Source organism: Miniopterus natalensis, chromosome 12 (genome assembly GCF_054644295.1).
Source record: "Miniopterus natalensis isolate mMinNat1 chromosome 12, mMinNat1.hap1, whole genome shotgun sequence".
NCBI classification, from domain to species: Eukaryota; Metazoa; Chordata; class Mammalia; order Chiroptera; family Miniopteridae; genus Miniopterus; species Miniopterus natalensis.
In genome coordinates, this window is record NC_142092.1 from 23,598,763 (window position 1) to 23,617,020 (window position 18,258).

General features: G+C 35.4%; 1 protein-coding gene across 5 annotated transcripts in view; it reads left to right on the top strand.

Moving 5' to 3' along the window:
- The window catches only part of NFIB (nuclear factor I B), a 222,057-nt gene that overhangs the window by 200,421 nt on the left and 3,378 nt on the right, over nt 1–18,258 (top strand). For 4 of the 5 annotated variants that reach the window (XM_087822657.1, XM_016214290.2, XM_016214297.2 and 1 more), the window contains 2 exons: nt 1,763–1,851; nt 15,152–18,258. The exon at nt 15,152–18,258 is cut by the window's right edge and continues 3,378 nt beyond it. In XM_087822657.1, the coding sequence (XP_087678783.1) occupies nt 1,763–1,851; nt 15,152–15,281 (219 nt within the window). In that variant the 3' untranslated portion in view covers nt 15,282–18,258. The remainder of the gene's footprint in view (nt 1–1,762; nt 1,852–15,151) is intronic. The other variant, XM_087822658.1, reaches the window with a different exon arrangement.

An 18,258-nucleotide genomic window follows, 5' to 3' on the forward strand; every position in this document is an offset into this window, starting at 1 on the left:
TATCCTGGGCTATGCCTAAATATACCTATCCCTTATTGAGAATATTTAATTGACTCCAAACTAGAACTTTCATTGACTGGAGCAGAATCAATCAGTGGTAATCTTTATACAAAGTCAAAGTTTCTTGAACAGTTTTTAGATTATTTTCATAGTACTGCTTTTTAAAAATGTGTATTTTGAAATAGACAACTGGTTTATTGTTACTGCAGAAATACAATTTCAGATTGCCCCATCACATTGCATTTGTGATTAGATGATCCAATTTGAGAACTTTTAAAAAATCTTGCCATATTATAGTTTGTCTTCTGTTTGACTTAAAACTAATCAAGTATGCATTTTCTCCTTTATGCAATATTATGATCAATTTTAAGAATATTTTTATTCTAATTTGCCCTTGTTACTGACTTGTGGCCTTTTTATGACATATCCTGAGCAGAAACTACATAACTATCTGTTTATCTGTCTACCTATTTATCTCTTTATCTACATTAAGAATTTTTTTTCAGTTCTTTACATTTCCAAATTACTTTTACCTGAAATATTAATATAATTAAAACACATGTTTTAGAAATTTTAAGTGGTATTTTGGAGCCTCAGATCTGTCAAAAGATGAGTAAAAATGATTATTCTAAAAATCCAAATCACTTTTACTTAGTATGTGTAGAAACTCGAGTATAACAAAAGAAGTAAAGATTCTTAATAGCCAGTTTCTTTAGCCATAACACTATCAGAAAGGATTAAAATAACTTATCCTAAGTTTAAAGGCACTTTGGCTCCAGTCATCACCTTTTAGGAATTCTCCCTGAAAAACAGCAAGCACGGTTTAATGGGTTGCTGTGAGTAAGTCATCTTTTCGATGCAAGATGCAGTTAATTTACAGCATAGCTATCTAAGGATTAAAAACCACGATTTTCTAGTGTGCTCCCCCCAAGCCAGATAAGTTTACTTTCTTAAGCATAAAAATAAGCAATATATCTTTTTAATAAATCTGCTAGCACTGTAGGGCAGCTGTTAACCAAACCGAGCTGGATAGGGTTACTCCAACAGTCTCGGAAGGGCAGAGCTGGCGATTCGGAGATCTGGGGAGAATTTGTTTCAGCTTGTATTCAGTGCATTCCTCGCTCCATTCAGATGTGGTCAAGTATTGTAAAGGTCAATACCTCGAGTTGACAATAAAAGTAGAAATTCTTATCAACTCTTCCTAAACAATGCCACTTTAAATAAAGCAAAATCAGTGAACATCTAAAACTGAGTATCTTGATGCTTCTAAACACAGGCCAGGGACAGTGTCGAAAAGGTGGGGCCTTTTCTCCTCTAAACTGCATGTCTTTTATGTTTTGCAAATTGCATGCTTCAATTTATTCCTTTACTCAGTGCAGATTATTTGGTGTGTTGCATTTTTTTAAAAAGAGCTTTTTTATTTTCTTTCTAAAATATATCTCTCTATTGAACATTAACGTTTGCTTTTATTGCAGCTCAATTTGTACTCTAATAATGGCTAATTGTTATGTTCTAAGCACTTGTTTCTCTTGTATGCTTTAATTAATAGAGAAGCATATTGCAATAGCTTTTTCTAAAAAACAGTCTAGGAATTTTGCTTTGCAGAGTAAGGTTTTCTTTTGCTTTTCTTTTTTTCTTTGTGTTGCCTCTTGGGAAAGTAAGGTTAATGCCATGTACAGTACTAGTTTGCATGTGTTCATTTAAATACTAAAAACTGCAGTACTGCTCGATCCATATCTGACTGCTAGGTTTCAATTGACAGCTGAGGATTTGTGACTGGACCATGAATCAAAACGGCAGGCATTTATACCCCAGTACCAGTGAGGATACATTGGGAATTACTTGGCAAAGGTAACATTTTAATTATTTCCAACCCTACACTTACACTTAAAAATTACATGAGCTGTAGTGTTTGTTTTTAACTAGCTTTATAGAAAATATATGTTAAAAATTTAGTTGTTTTGGCTATACCATCCCTCTTTCCCTCCCCTCCCCCTTTTCTTTCTTATGTAAATGCAAGTTTAAATTAATTTGGGATGATAGCATATGCTAATTATTAGAATTTCTAAGTGCTGTGAAATGTTTTAAAAAATTTATAATATTTTTCTTGAAGGGGGGATGATTTTACACTTAGATTTTAGGACCTGAAATATGAAATCAATTTTAGGGAAGATTTTTTTGGCTATTGGATTTTCACATTATAGATTCTTCTTCTTTCAGCTCTTTCTTGGATTGCTAACTTTAAGCCATTTTACTATTCGTTTATTGCCCTGTCAGAGGGGGAGACTAGAAGAAAAATTTTAAATTAGTCTATTTACCGTTTTTAGCAGCACTCAAATTTAGAAGGGGGAAGATTGTTGGAATTAATACTAAAGAAGGAATTTGGTTTAAAGTTTTAACTTCTGTTTGTGCATTGATGTGAGTCATTGAGAATTGACTTTATTTGGTTGACTGAAAAAATAATTCTAAAATTTCATTTTCAGAACTAGTTTTGATATTGTCCCATGTATTGATTTTAGAAAATAAGTAGTGCCAGGTCCGCTTCTTACGTAGCATTTTAATAAAAAACAAGTTTTGTCAACTTGACAAATTAAATAATTAAAATTCATGGTATAATAATATGTAACAAGAGATAAAAATTTACAGAAGAGAGTGAGGTAATCCCATAAGGAGTTCACCAAAAGTAGAGCCAACATAATTTTCCAGCCCTGCTGTGATTGTAATCCTCTCTTTACTGAATGTGCCTCTGGTAAAAGTCCGTACTTAGATTTCAGTTGTCAATGGGCCATGATCTCCATATTGCTTGATAGAAACTGCTGCAGAGTAGAGTTTAAAATAATTAAATTAATAAAATGTCCACTTTTACCCAGGTAAAAACTAAGAAAATTAATTGTACTCCGTTTTAAAAACTCAGGTTTTATTAACACACTACTTAAAATGAATACAATATGACTTTTCCTCTTTTGAAAGATTGGTATAACTTCCACTTTAAAATATATACATTTTTACATACTTTGTTTTTTCCTCTAAGGAACTTACATAATTCCTCCATTTGAAAAAAAATGCAATGTATACTTATAAGAAAGAAGATATGCTTAATGAAATCATCTTATTTAAAGTCTTAATAATTAATACTCTAAGTTAATTAAATTCAATGAAAACATCTTATTTAAATAGTCTTAATATGTATTTTAAAATTAATTGAATATGATAACACTATGTTGGAGTTAGTTTTTATTAAATAACTTCCTTATAGTCCATGCTCTGTCTTTTATCAAAATGGCCCATGTCTGCATACAAATCTTACTTTTCACAAGAATTGCAAATTAGATGAAGTGTACTTGTGTTTTTAAATGTGGCTATAGCTGTGTAAACTTTCAAATTTGTGGATTTCTGATTGACATTTACTTGTCTAAAATGGGATAGCACCTTTAAAGTACAATAAAGGGTATAAAATATTGGAGATTTAAAATATAACTGCACCTAGTTTCTAGTAATTTTTCAAAGAAAAACTTGATATCCCCAAAAAGGAGAAGGTGAGTGGACAGTGAGTCACCACAGAACACCTGTCTTGGAATGAACTAATAAGATGACTAACCGCAGTTCTTAGGAGAACATTGTTTATGTTACAAATCCCCTTCTTGATGAAAAATTGGTAATGGTAATCAGTTTCAAGTGATAAGTTAGGGAAAAAATCAGAATTCATTTAGTTAATATGTCTTCCACCCCCCTCAAAATAGTAATTTTTTAATTAGTAGATAATGATATATAAATGGCTGTAATGCTTCAAAAAGCTTTAAAAAGGTAGCTTTTGGTTTGTTTTTCCCCTTTTTATCATGATTCGGAAGGCACAGAATTGATAATGACAGGCGTCACATTCATACATTCAACAGGTATTTATGGACTCTCTGTGGTGGGCTGACCCAAAGGCTGTGCACGATTCAGGTGCTCATCATTTGTAAAATCTAAGTGTCATACAGTTCAGAATAAAAATATCAAATGAGACAACAATTTGCTTTGCTTTGTTAAAGTTTTCAAAAATAGGCACAGGGAGAGTCCATATTTGATACTACAAATTGGCCATAGCTGTGGCACAACATATTCATAATTTGTTTATGGCTTATAGTTTGTGCCCTGTTGTTGTTTATGAAACTTAATGGGTTGTTTTTATTTTTCTAGAAAGGATACTGGAAAAGAAAATCTAAGTGTCTGTGATACTACTACTTTTAATGCAGATAACAGGCATCTGAAGTCTTCAGGGCACTGCTACAACTTTAGAATTACCTGAGTAAACTGAAAATGTGTAAGAACTATAGATCTATTCAGATTTGCTTCTGTCATAACAGAATAAAGAAAATATCAGGTCATTTTCATTGTGGTTGTTGCTTTTTGTTTTTAACAAAAGGCAATCCCTAAAGACTTCGTAGTAGAAAAGCCAAAGAAGGTGTTTTAGTTTTCCTTTGTGTTTTGGCTTCACTTCGTTTTATTTTGTTTTGCTTCTTGTTGCCATCAGCTTCCTCCTGCAGGCACTAGCCATGGTCACCTCTGTTCTGCTTTACACCAATCCGCCTGTAGAGATGTTTCCATGTCAGATGCAGCTCCTCTCTCAGGGCTGAAAATGGCAGTGCCCAGGGAGCTGTGCAAATACAATCAAAGCTGGGAGATTTCCTGCGCCCGCCTCCTTCCTGGTGCCCTAACCCCCCCCCCCCCCCCCCCCCCCCCCCGTGTCTAAACACTCCCTCAGGAACCAAAGGACACTGTTTAAGAAAGTTTTCACAGACTTATTAGGTTGCAACCGTGAAGGTGTTTTGTTGTTTTGACCTTAGTATTTTGTGGGCCGTGTGTGTGTGTGTGTGTGTGTGTGTTGCTTGCACCTGTGTGAATTTTTCTGCCTAACCCTAAGGTCAGGTATCACAGTTAACCCAGAGTGAAATGTGTTGGTGAAGGGCACACTTCTGCTTGAATTAGGAGGGGAAGAGGTGATGAGCTGCGTATGTGTGTCCTTCATAAGGGTACTGTTGTGTCTGTGCTTTGTCCTCTGATGTGGATAAATTATATTGTTGCGTATGTGAGTTATGTGGGTATAAACAAATACAGCAGTTAACTCCCTAACTGGCTTTCTTTCTTGAAACTATAGCCAGAACATAGCTTGTACTATCGAATATAAAAGAGCAATATAATTGAATGAAGAAGAAAGCTGCAGGACAATCCAAGAATAATATAAACATAAGTTATTTTAAAACATTGGAGGGAGTGCTTTATGCAAACGAGAAACTGGATTTATTGTTTCATTCCCTCTGCTCCCCCTTCACCCCTTTCAGGAAAAGGCAAAGCCACAAGTGAGTGGCTGTATGTGTCTGATTGCTTATATAAACATAGAAGAGGCCTTCAGATGGCTAAAATAAACACACGCGTGTTACTGAAGGATATGTTTACACAAACCATTTGCTCAGCCTCTGAAATAATGAATAAATGAAGATTTTACCGAAATAATTGGAAGGATTTTTGTGTTTCTGTTGATGCCATAATTGAATGGCACCAAAGAGACTTTTATCAGCTATTTTACATGTTACATGTGTTAGCAGTTCCTTTCTGTGAGTTGAATACTTCATTCTGTAGTTACTTTACACATGTTTTTGTAAGAAATTGTCGTTTATTACTGCAATTCTAGAGAGTTGCTTGATTTCCCAAGAGAAATTTAGCAGCCAGTAAAGATTATTTGGATCTGTTTGGTCAGGAGAGGGAGGGCGAAAAGGAAGGAGTTACAGCATTCATTTCATACATATAACCCTATTTGCATAACACTGTCCTGAGCCTACCATTTTCCTTGCTTTATCCATACAGTTGTCTTTGTAAAATATATATTCTCAATGACTTAAGAATGAATATTTAAACAAAATAATCTTCAATATAGTTTGCAAACCATATGTTTGTGTATAAATATGCGTGTATGCATGCATGTATGTGTGTATATGGTATGTGTGTGTACATACACATGTACATATGCATGTGTATATACATGCACACATAATATACATGTGGTACTTGTATGGTAAGGGCAGTATGTGACGTGTCCATAGTTCGTATTAAGAGTTAACTTTTATTTCAACATCACACTTAGACCATCCCTAGGAATTCACTAGTTAGCATTTCCTGCTTTCAGTTTGTTATCTTGACACATAACTACAATACAACAGCTGGGTTGTTCCTGGAGTTCCTGGGGGGAGCTTTATTCTCAGAGTGCTGAATTTCCTTTTCAGCTGTCAGCTCTAAAGAGTGTTCAAAATGTTCAACTCTGTACACACCATTCTGGGCCCCTAGCACCACTCTGGGACTATGATAGAAACACTGATAAGATAGATGAACTGAAGAATCTTTGGTTCAAGGAGGCAAATTGCAAAAGCCAAAATTGCACATGACCATTGTGTGGTAGCCGGGCTGCTCTGCTCACTATGTTGCACTTTATACTTGAATAATCTATTTAAAAGAATTACTCCATTCTCATAAAAAATACTTGCACCTGTTAGGAAATCAAAAATAAAAATAAAAATGTTACCATTCTTTAAAATGATCTTATATGGTGCTCTCCCCTATGCAGTATTTGTGACCTGGCTGTTGAAAAACACATTAGGATTTGCTGCAGTTTTGCCTAACTTTCTCCATTTATAAAGAAAGATTTGCACAACACAACGTTTCCTTTTTATCTAGGAAACTCTTCAGAACACTTCCTAAGAAATTAATTGTATTCCAGCCAGACTTGCATGCTGCCATCCCACAGGAAATGGGTCAGCAATCCATTAAGATGCCATTAGATAATCTAATTTGGAACTTAATCTCTAAATTAACCATGCTCCATACTTGAAGCATACTTGAGAGAAAGAAAAAAAGTTTACGTTTGAATCGATAGGGGAGCCGAAGCGTGAAGAAGGCTGTTTGTTTTTTCTGTAGCTGTGGTCACGTCTCAAGCCGTCTGGTAACCAGGAGAAACCAGACATGATGTAATTCCAGATTGAACTTGAACTTCAGGGACTTAGGATAGGGGAACAATGGACCATAGGAATCAATAATGTCCATTTTCCACATGATTATGTTTGGAGCTTTAAGTTAACCTTTATGGGAGAAGCAGCAGGATCTGCAGTGTGACCAAAATGAGATGATCCAGAGACAAGATGTTAGGGGAAAGAAAACAACTTTTGCGGCGCTCTTTTCTGAGCAGCACTGCAGATTCCAGCAGGATTAGAAAAGTTCCCGCTCTGCAGTAACCGGGCCTGTTCAGAGCACTCTTTGTTCGCTTAGGTAGGACAAACTTAATCTTACGTTTCCTGTCAGATGATTTTTGGCAGCGTTATGGGATAGGGAGGAGCGAGGTTCAGAAAACTCCCAAAAGTAAACCTCGCCGATTAACCCTTTGCAATGAAAGAAGTATGTTCAACACGTCCTTTATTTGAAGATGTTTGATGTCAGTGCCGTATTTACCTACGTATTCTGTCTGTGAGAATCAGCTTCATCAGCACGCAGCGCACCGCTTAGCTATTAACTTACCCTTTCTGATTCTCAGGTTTGTTCGTGCTGTTAGTAGGTATACAGTGAATTTTTAGTCCTATGTACTTAAGTCGCAAAGCATGAGTGAGGAGATAAACATAATAACAAATTACAAAAGAAAAGAGTAGAGGCAAAAGCCTTATTTAAGTTTAAGAAATTGAAGAACACAGATTTTGGATATTCGGAAATCAGAAAATTACAGTTATTCTCTCCTTTGTTTATTTTTGTTTTATGTGAAAGCAGATTTTTTTGCACAACAGAGTGACAGGCGTAATAAAGAAGCATGTTCAGTTTCTCCATCATCGGTGATTTTATGCTTCAAAATTCTGATACAAATTAGTTCCTTCATTTAGAGGTGAAATTGTGCAAATAAGACTGATTTTAGCTTTTAAGTGAAAATCATTGGGGAATGAATTGCTTTTTGCTTTTGTATAAAACTTACATTTCTTTTTAACTTAGTGATTTTCTCTAGTGAAAGGCACTATTTGGAAACTGTTTTTGTAGAGAATTTTGTCTGCTGTTGAAGACTCACATATGCTAATGAGGGGAGCAGTAGCATTTGTGACAATGGCCCTGAAAAGAGCCCAGGGATAGAGACGAATACAGACTAGAGGAGGAGGGTGGAACCCACAGGCAGGGTTCTCCGCTGTGGTGCAGCCTGTGGGAGGAGATCAAGTAACTACTATGAGCCTGCTAATTCTATATTTTTAATTGTCTAAAACCTCCCACAGCTACATAAGTTGTTACATATGTCTGTGTGCACACTGTAATTTATTTACGTTTAGTCATCTTCATAATAATTCTCTTTCCTTTTCAGTTCTAAAACATGAATACCATCAAACATCGTTTTTTACAAATCTACTTCATTTGGCCTATTTAGGGGAAGGGTATTTTTCTTACTTCTGTCTAAAGTAAACAATTTCAGGAAATAAGTTTTTATTACTTTTAAGTATATAGATTGCCTTGTTGAAGGGTCTTCCAGGAGTTGGTAAGAACTTTTTTCTAAAAGAGGGCAGTGATGGTAATGAGCACCTGGGATACTTAGTTGTAATGGTCCTATACATAAGGCTCTTCTTGCCCTGTGCTCTTCTTTAGATAAAATATTCCACTGGCATATGCCATTATTTTCTTAGAAAATGTTAGTGTTCAGACACGGTAAAGTTAACATTCACATCCAGTGATCCCCAATAACAAAACGCATCTGAAACAATTGAATATAAATTAATGAACTCTGACAACCTATCGTTTTGCTATGTTATTTCAAAAGCGTTGGTCCCCAAGGAGTAGCAATAAAGAAGGCTATTTACCTACTTAGTTAAGAAACAAATACACTTCTCTTTCATTACTATGACGTGCTATTGCTTGCAGTTAGAATAATTCCATGAGCCACCTGCAGTTTATGCTATTTGGTGTTTCCCTGAGAGCCCACAAGAGCACTTTGCAGTTCAGGTAAGAGCTGGCCAGGGAGCTTTCCCATACAGATTATTACAAATAGTAATAATCATTAGAAATCATCTTGCATGCAAATAGGATCATTCAGATGGCAATAATGAGCTTTAAGAATGGGGGAAATAAATCGAAGAAATCCAAGACCTGTGTAAAGCACTTTGTATATCTTACTTTGAGACTAGTCTCATCTAAGTGGAACTCAACAAGCAAATTATGGACGCGCAGCCACGTCTTCAGGCACATGCACAATGGCGAATATTGCATTCAGCCGGAAAGAGTCTGGAATTGGATAAAATAGTTATTTGTGTTGAAGTTTGAACTCAAGAGTTAGACTCTCATGAGAATTTCAGTGTATCTAAGTGATATGCACCTTATTTTATAGAATCTCATGTATAATTCAGGGATAATATAAATTCTTGTCCAGGGATAAAAGTAAAGTGTGTTTCATGAAAGAGGTAGCAGTGAGTAAGAATATAGAGCCTTGAGCCACAGTGCTGGAGTTCAAATCCTGGCTTTTACTACTCAATAGCAGTATGAGTTGAGTAAGACACTTAATTTTATAGCTTCAATGTCCTCATCTGTAAAATCAGAAAAATAGTAGTACTTTTTTCATAGGTTTGTTTTGAAGATTGAAAGTTTTAAAGTAGGTCAAGCATATAGAATAGTGCCTAGTGCTGCTGTTTAACACATACTATATAAATGCTCTAGCAACTAGTATATTAAGTACCATTTTTCTTTGTTCTTATACACTAATGAATTCTTAAATATAGTCTTAATCTATAAAAATATACATAAAAGAATTCATAAATATATAGGTATTTAAATACTACCTGTGCATTTCTTCCACTGGTCTGAGTGAGCATTTTTTTCACAAGACACTGTCTGCAGCCTTTGTGTTATATTGCAGTCAGCAGCCCATCCAAACGTACACATATACCACCCAGGACAGCATGGTTTCTAACTTAGTTCATACTTAATTCATCTGCTTTTATTTTTTCCAGGCAGATTTTAGCTACTAATAGGGAAAATTGTTTATTGTGTGTTTTGAGAGCAATACTAATATCTATGTTAATATTATAGTAATAAAATTAGTAGTATTTAGCCAAAGAAACAAAAAAAATTTTCTTGGGAATATTTGAAACAGGTGCAAAGGAATCAAAGGCAAACCCCTCCTTTAAATTATGGCATTTATTTTATTTATTGTCCATGCTTTCTGGGCCATTGCTTATTTTTATTGCTATCTATAAGTAATGTGGCTGCTGATACAGTTGAGGTATGTATGAATATATACAATTCTTTGTGCTTCATTCCTATAATATTTTTGTAAGCTTCTTGAAAGAATACTTTCTATCTTTGCAGTAAATATTACCATATTTAATCTTACGAGTAAACCAGTGTGTAAAACCTGCATGAGCGATTGTTATTACTGAAAAATATTAATATACAAGATACTTTGACATTTTATAAAATGTTTGGCAAGTGGGTTGCCCAACCCATTATCAGGTAAGCACAGACTAGTAAATGAAATTTTGCCATTCTTGAAATAGCTCTTGTCGTTTGAATCATCTAAGGCTAATAGAAGTGAAGCCTTTGACTGTTTTCTTTCTCAACCTACGACTCCATGTAATTTTATTTGGCACCCCGTGGGTCTTGCGTGGTAACTGAGTTAAAGGTAAGGCCCAACCTTTTTGCCTAAAGGCACAGTCACGGAATACATAATTTTAAAAAACACAGCTATCAAATGTTGACTTGCTCAGAGCAGTTTCCTCTCTTTTTTTCACGGGAAGGTATAGAGTCTATTTACTCCTTGTAGATGTGAAGAGCAACTCTTACCCGATTTATCCAGAATAAGAAATGCATAAATAGCGTATCATTTTCAAAAGGAAGAAGTGGGCATCTTCCCCCTTGATGCTCACCGCAGGGTCCCTCCGATAGAGCTTCAGCTAGACTTGTTTGCAGAGGTGACAGACGTATCCAGTTTCAGAGCTGCTTCACCACCCAGACCAGTCGCAAGTTCTGTGCACAGGGCTGCTGCAGCGTGAGCTAGGTTATGACCCAGCTGTGTGGGCCTGGGAGACTCCCTCTCTCCTGAAGCAAATTCACTTTGCCTTCAGAAGATCCTGGTCAAATGTTCTTTCTAAGGTTGGGTCGATTTCTAACTTCCCAGGGAAAGCAGTATAATGTAGTTAATTGGCCATGGGAATCAGACAGAACTGATTCATATCTGAGGTCTAGGTGGGTAAATTTGGCCAAATTACTTAAGCTCTTTAGTCTCGGTTTTCTCACCTGTGAAATGGGGATGATGATGACAATTTCAAGAGTTCTTTGAGAGAATTAAGTAATAGAATATGTAAAATACCAAAGATGGCACCTTGCTCATAATAGGCCCTCAGCATGTTTTTTTTCCCGGAAGTTTCTCTCTTTGTGCTGATCAATTCTGTCCACTTGAACCAAACAGAAGTCTACCTTTCTTCCCAACTCAACTGTCCTGACTTCCCTATCTCCCTTTAGCTGTTCCTCAAATGGCATTATTTGGTGGTTTTCTTCACGTAGAATTTCTTTCTCTCGAAGAGTGATGCCTGGAGGAAACACAGTGTTTCAGAGGTAGTCTAGTCTGATTAGTATAAAACAAAGCAGGGCCATCAGCTCACACTAATGCATCTTAAGGCCAAAAAAATAATTTGGTTACTTCTTCCCTTTCTGGGACAGCCACATCACACATTTGGTCAGAATAATGTGAAAATATTGCCCATGATATCTGACATTCTTTTTTTTTTTTTTTTTGCAATTTTACGTACATAAGAGTAGAATTCATTAGGGTGAATTCTGCATTGTGTTAAGGTACTGCCAAAATCTTTTTTTTTGGCTTTTTTTGGTACCTGATTTTTCTCAAAGTCTTTGAGAAACTTTATCTATTTTCTAAAGTTGTACTTTCAACTTTCAGTCATGCTCATCTTCTGTTTGAAAAGAAAAAATAAGGTGATCTGGCAATGGAAAATGCAATGAGAACAAAGTAAATACATGCCTGAAGATATATTGCTGAAGTAGCTTAATTTGACCGTGAATATTTTGAGATCTTTCAGTTATATTCTCATGTCTCTTAGTAGACAGAGACACAGGTTATTGTACTGAATATAAGATTATCCGTATAATTTTCATTCCATTATGAATTAAAAGTATTAAAATTATTAAGCATTTTACATATATAACTAGTTTATATATGTAGATAAATATGAATATGTGTGTTTATTTTATACATACTGATGATCATTGGCATTTTTTCATATAGAGTTAGATATGTAAAAATCTTTTTTACATGAAAAACTATGCAATTCGAGGCATTGTCTTTTTGGAATTAAATGGTCTAGGTTATTTTGTTTTAAAATTTTTCTTTACATTATTGTTATAATTGAATTTATTTTACCAGCTTTTTTTCAATGGGACTACCAGAAAGCTCTAAAAATGTCTGTGTCTTATAGTTCTGAACTTAACCTACAAATTGGCAATAAGAGACTTGTAAAACTCATATATGGAGTCTGCATAGTGTTAATGTTTGAAATTTATTCCCCCCAAAGGTTCATAAACAGTATTGACAAATACATTGCATACTTTAGTTTTGACATGATCATCATGTAGGATGGGAGGTTTGAAAGGTTTAAATAAACATCTAAATTGAATGTGCTATATATTTTACAACAAGAGTCCTGTTAGTCGCTAGCATCAACTTATTTTTATTGAGAATTTTCCAAAGAACAATAATGCATTTGTCTTCTAAAGAACTGAGTTAAAAAGCTGTTGCAAAGTAAACCCTGATTCCTTGTCTTTTCTGCCGTAGGTAGGCTCTCCATTTAAGGAGTCACATCTATTTTCAATCATTAAAATATATTTTATTTTTCTAAAGTATGCAATCTCTGGATGACTTTATAGAACCCATTAAATTTGGGACTCTTGTTCATGTGCCTATTGTTGACATTGTCTTTTACTGTCAAGGATTATCAATTTGAGCAAACTACTTTGTTTTTCATACACACTTCCTATTTCAGGTTAAAAATAATAGGTGTCCATTTTTGTAATTTATTTTATTTGTTAAGAAACGATTAACATCAGCTATGGTGAGACTCTGTAAGCATTGGTAAGACAAGGTCATTTTCTTCACAGAGCTTACCTTTCGGTCAGTCAGATGATCATAGCTGCACATTATTATGATATGAAGTCCTCTGTGCTGTGATAGCGCTGTGTGTCACCCAGTGTGCTGGAAGTACAGTTGAGGAGAAAGCAAGTTTCATGGTTCGTCATGTAACATTCTTGCCAATCAGTAGAGCAAAACACAGAAATAATTGTTGGAGATGTGTGTGGGAAGAAACAAATATGTGAAAACCACCAAGTCTCTTAGAAAAGGTTTCCGTAACAACTACTCTTATTCTTTAGAATTATAAGTTTTTTAATCAGATAATGAGGACATAACCTTTTAATTTGAATTATCCCTTGTTGAATTACTATTTAATTTTTCCTGCATACTTAATTTTTGTTAATGCTAAACATCTTTAATTTTAGAGATGCCTGATTTCTTTTTATAGGGGCCAGATCACAATGTATTCTTGAACAGACACCATTATGAGCAATACTCTTCAAAAATACATAGGTGTGATTTGGAACATTTAAGTGGTTTGTTGGTTTATCAAAAATTTTTTGAACATTTACCACATGCTAAGAACTATATAAAATGAAGAGCAAAAAGAGATGGACTTTGCTATCATGGAGCTCATTGTCTAATCATAAAAGCCCTTGAGCATAAAAGGTCATTGTGAATTTTTTTCTGTTGAAATATTAACTCAGAAATATGTACCTAGATAGATAGTAATAAGCCACATTTTGTATAGAGTATCTCCAGAGTAAAAAAAGTTATCTATCAAGTTCTTTTTTAAAATCCAAGCTTTTTTTTTCTATTCCTTTTTTTCTGACAGAATTGTTCCTTGAACTTAATATTACATAAACGTTTCTGTACCTTTGGAATTCAAATATGAAAAAATGAGGGTGTCTAGCTAGGTTGATAGCTATGATAATAGTATGCATCTCACCTCATGATTGCAAAAGTAATCAAGAGGACACTAAATGAAATTTAAAACCCTGAAATTATATCTCCATGCCCAGGCCACAGCAAAACTGGGTACGGAATTGTCAGTTTAATGTTGTCTCGGTTCGTGATTGTTTATGCGGCTGTTACTTAGCTGACGCTCATTCTGAGTTGAGTGTTGAAACAAATAATACATCTGATTAGGTAAAGCCCCAAATGTATGGTGTGGGGTTGTTCTGTGATATGTAGACCTGGTGTTATTTTCCTGCATGTGATGCTTGTTTGGTAAGAGATTATGCCAGTAGCAATTAGAGAACTGTTTTCCGGACTTTTTTCTTAATCAGCCTCAGATCCAGCATATGTGGAATTCGAGTTGGTTGGAGAGGGCCTAGAATCTCATCTGCTTACTCCCTCCAGCGTCCTTCCCTCTCACCCCTCCCCACTCCCCACCTCAGAGCAGCTCAGGTGTGGTCACGTTGCTGATGGGGACGGACAGGCAATGCCAGGCTTCTAGTGTCAGCATTTCAAATGACATGTTATGCACTGGCCTTCCTGAATTTTTTTTTTTTTTCTTATTGTAAGAGATAAGAAGTAACTTTCATTATAGCTTTCGGTTTTTTTCAAGCAATAGATAAAAAATTGAAACCCATCTTATCACTGAATTGCTTGTGAATTAAAAGTAAAACGAGATCAGTGTATAACTGGCAAACTACATTGCTACCATTGTAGATTTGCTGCTTTCTCTTTTTTTGGTGGATAAGAAAATAATATTGTATTTACATCAAAGTAGATCAAGTATTTTAGGAAGACTGTCCTCAATCAGAGTTCAACAATTATGTCTGAGCCTGACTTGAGGATTTTCTGCTTCACGATTAGGCTTATCTTCCATGAAAACAGATGATATGGTGTATATACATATAAAATTTATAATTTAGCACATTTATCTCACATTAAACTGTAATTTTAAAATAAGTTATAGTAGTAGTATGTTGCCTGTGGAATTTATATTTCTAATATTGTTGTAGATTTTAACACTGTATTATTTCTTTTTCTCTTCCCTCCCTCCCACCTCTCTCCTGTCAACAGTCCTGGTACCTGGGCTAGCTTGGTTCCTTTCCAAGTCTCAAACAGGACACCCATCCTACCGGCAAATGTCCAAAATTACGGTTTGAACATAATTGGAGAACCTTTCCTTCAAGCAGAAACAAGCAACTGAGGGAAAATGAAATACAACCACAGCTTAAGAAATTAAAAAAAAAAAAATGGAAATGAGGAAGACTGGACAAAACAAAACAAACAAAAAGGGAGAAAGGAAAGAAACTGAAGAAAGAAGATGCTAGACCAGCAATTGCAGCACTTACAATCACTAATTCCCTTAAGGTTGAAACTCTAGTGACATAAAGAGGGTCGATGATATTTCACTGATGGTAGATCGCAGCCCCTGCAACGTAGCCTTTGTTACATGAAGTCCGCTGGGAAATAGATGTTCTGTCTCTATGACAATATATTTTAACTGACTTTCTAGATGCCTTAATATTTGCATGATAAGCTAGTTTTCTTGGTTTAGTAATCTTGTTGTTTACGCATGGAATCACTATTCCTGGTTATTTCACCAACGAAGGCTAGGAGGCGGCATCAGAGGTGCTGGGTGACAGCCACAAGCCAGCCGTTTTTAAGCACTCTGATTTCTAAAAGTTAAAGAATATATAAAATCTCTGTAGCCTTTAGTTATCAGTACAGATTTATTAAATTTTGGCCCTTAACCCAGCCTTTTCCAGTGTTTAACCCAGTTTGAAATCTTAAAAAAGAAAAAAAAGGAAAAAAAAAGAAAAAAAAGAAAAAAGGGAAAAAAAAAACAGTTTGAACACAAAGGCTCTATGGAAGAAATGCCTCTATGTAGGTGAAGTGTTATCTCTGCATGCAACAGTAAAAATTAATATAATATTTTGCCCACAAAAGAAACACTTAACAGAGGCAAGTGCAATTTATAAATTTATATCTAAAGGGGAATCATGATTATAAGTCCTTCAGCCCTTGGACTCTAAATTGAGGGGATTAAAAAAGAATTTAAAATAATTTTGAGCGAATTTATTTTCCCCTCAGTTTTTGAGGGCATGAAAAATGTATTAAATCAAGACAAATCATGTGCTTGAGAGAAAAAAAATTAATGGAAACACAGCACTTATGTTGGTTTAGCTGCAGCCTCCTCGGAGGTAGAATTTATTTATTTAAAATTACTGGTTGCATCACGAACCCATAGGGTGTACAAAAGGTTCTATAAAATCTGCATCATAGAGACAGAGGCAGGCAAATCCATGTCACAAGGGTAAAGCTCACAGTTTACAAACTGGGAACGCCAGGGTGTAGGATATAGAAATGCACTCTTGAGAAAACACATGTAATCAGGGTGCTGAAAACTTGCATGGTGCTTTCAGACATTAGCCTTGTTCAACAAATTTCTTGTATTGACAGATCTGTAGTGTGCATGGGCAGACACATTTTGCCTCTATGTCTCTTAAAATTTTAATTAAAAATACTCTTTCCAGTAATCCTAATTTGCACGAAGATATAATGTCCACATTACGTGCCTTGCCTTGAAATCTAAAAGACAAAAAAGAAAAAAACCACAAAAAAACACGAAAAAGTGACATCACTACACTTGTTTTGCTGCATTTATTATCATTTTAAATCTTTACCATTTTTATGACAAAATATTTTGTACTCCAGACGAAGAAAAATGTGTGACATCATGGATTTTTTAGACAGTTATACCTTTATCTCACATTTATAAAGCATATCATGGCTGTGTATAGTTGCCGCTTAAAAATTGTAATCGACCAGCAATATTTTCAGTATTTTGGTGTTTTTTCTATTAACCTTTCATGTTTTTCATCTTCCAATTAATATTTGGGGGGAGGGGTTTCAAATTTATACGAATTATGCAATACCAAGTTTTGCCTATGTAGGTAGTGCTTTTAGCTGTATTGGTTATTATAGGTAAGTACACAGATTTAAAAAAAATAATGTATGCTGTTTTTTTTTGTTTGTTTGTTTTAATTGACCAAAGTGGGTACTGCTATTTTTGCAGTGTGATGAGGTCCTTTTGTGTACTGAGAGATGGACAGGGGATTTTTTTTAATATACATATATATATATATTCTGGGGTGGGTGGGAGGATTTTTAACACTTTACAGTGTAGCTGTGAAGCAGTGCACCCTGAGATGGGCCTGGGCTGCAAAGCGACTGTTCTGCCTACTGTGACAAACTTCAACTTACACAGGTTCCCCCTTCTCTAACTTCCCACCTGGGGTGCAAGCTGAACTCATTTCTGGTTTTCATAACAGCAAAAATAGTAAGAGCAAGTGAACACAATACCACATTCTCCTGGAGGCAGACTTGGCTTCAAACACACTCTTATCTTTTTTTTTTTTTTTTTTTTTGGTGGTGGAAGTTTTTCTTGAGAGCTTCAGATCCACAGTGGAGAGTGAGCCTGTCTCTTATTTGGCAAACACAGTGATGTTTCACACGTTGGGGGTTTAATCCATCAGTATACTTTCTCCTACAAAATGCACATCCCCACTGGAGGGAATGCTCCCTTGGTCTTTCCCCACCACTTCCCCTCATCTCTCCATCTCATTAACAAGAGTGTGTGATTTACCTGTGACTCACCACCTCAAATGGATGGCAGTGTGCTGGAATTTTCATTTTTATATATCCGGAAGATTAAACAGAGGGTTGCTATTATTAAATGTATTTGGACTTACAGATTAAAATCAAAGTTCACTTTTTGAGGAACAAAAAGATAAATCTTGTTAAGTTTTCATTTTACCTGCCCTTTTCAACTGAGAACCAGAGCAGAAGGGAAATAGAGAACTTTAAGAAATTAATGTTTCCTGTGGATGAATTAAGCCCATTAGATGCTGATGGGATTTTTTAAGGGGATGGTACCTCAAACATATATTTGATTTCGTTTCCCCTGAGGCACAGAGGTGAATAGAGACTGGTTTTATTTTTTTCCCCCCTTGCCTGGTCCCACTGAGGGAATCCATTGCTAGAAGGAAAATCTTTCACAATTAGTGACACATGGTGGGCTGTCTTGAGCAGCCTCCTTGGTCCCCTCCCTCCAGGCCATGGTCTAATAAAATAAACTGCCCATTGTTCTCGTAGCATATCATTTAATACTGAATACTTGG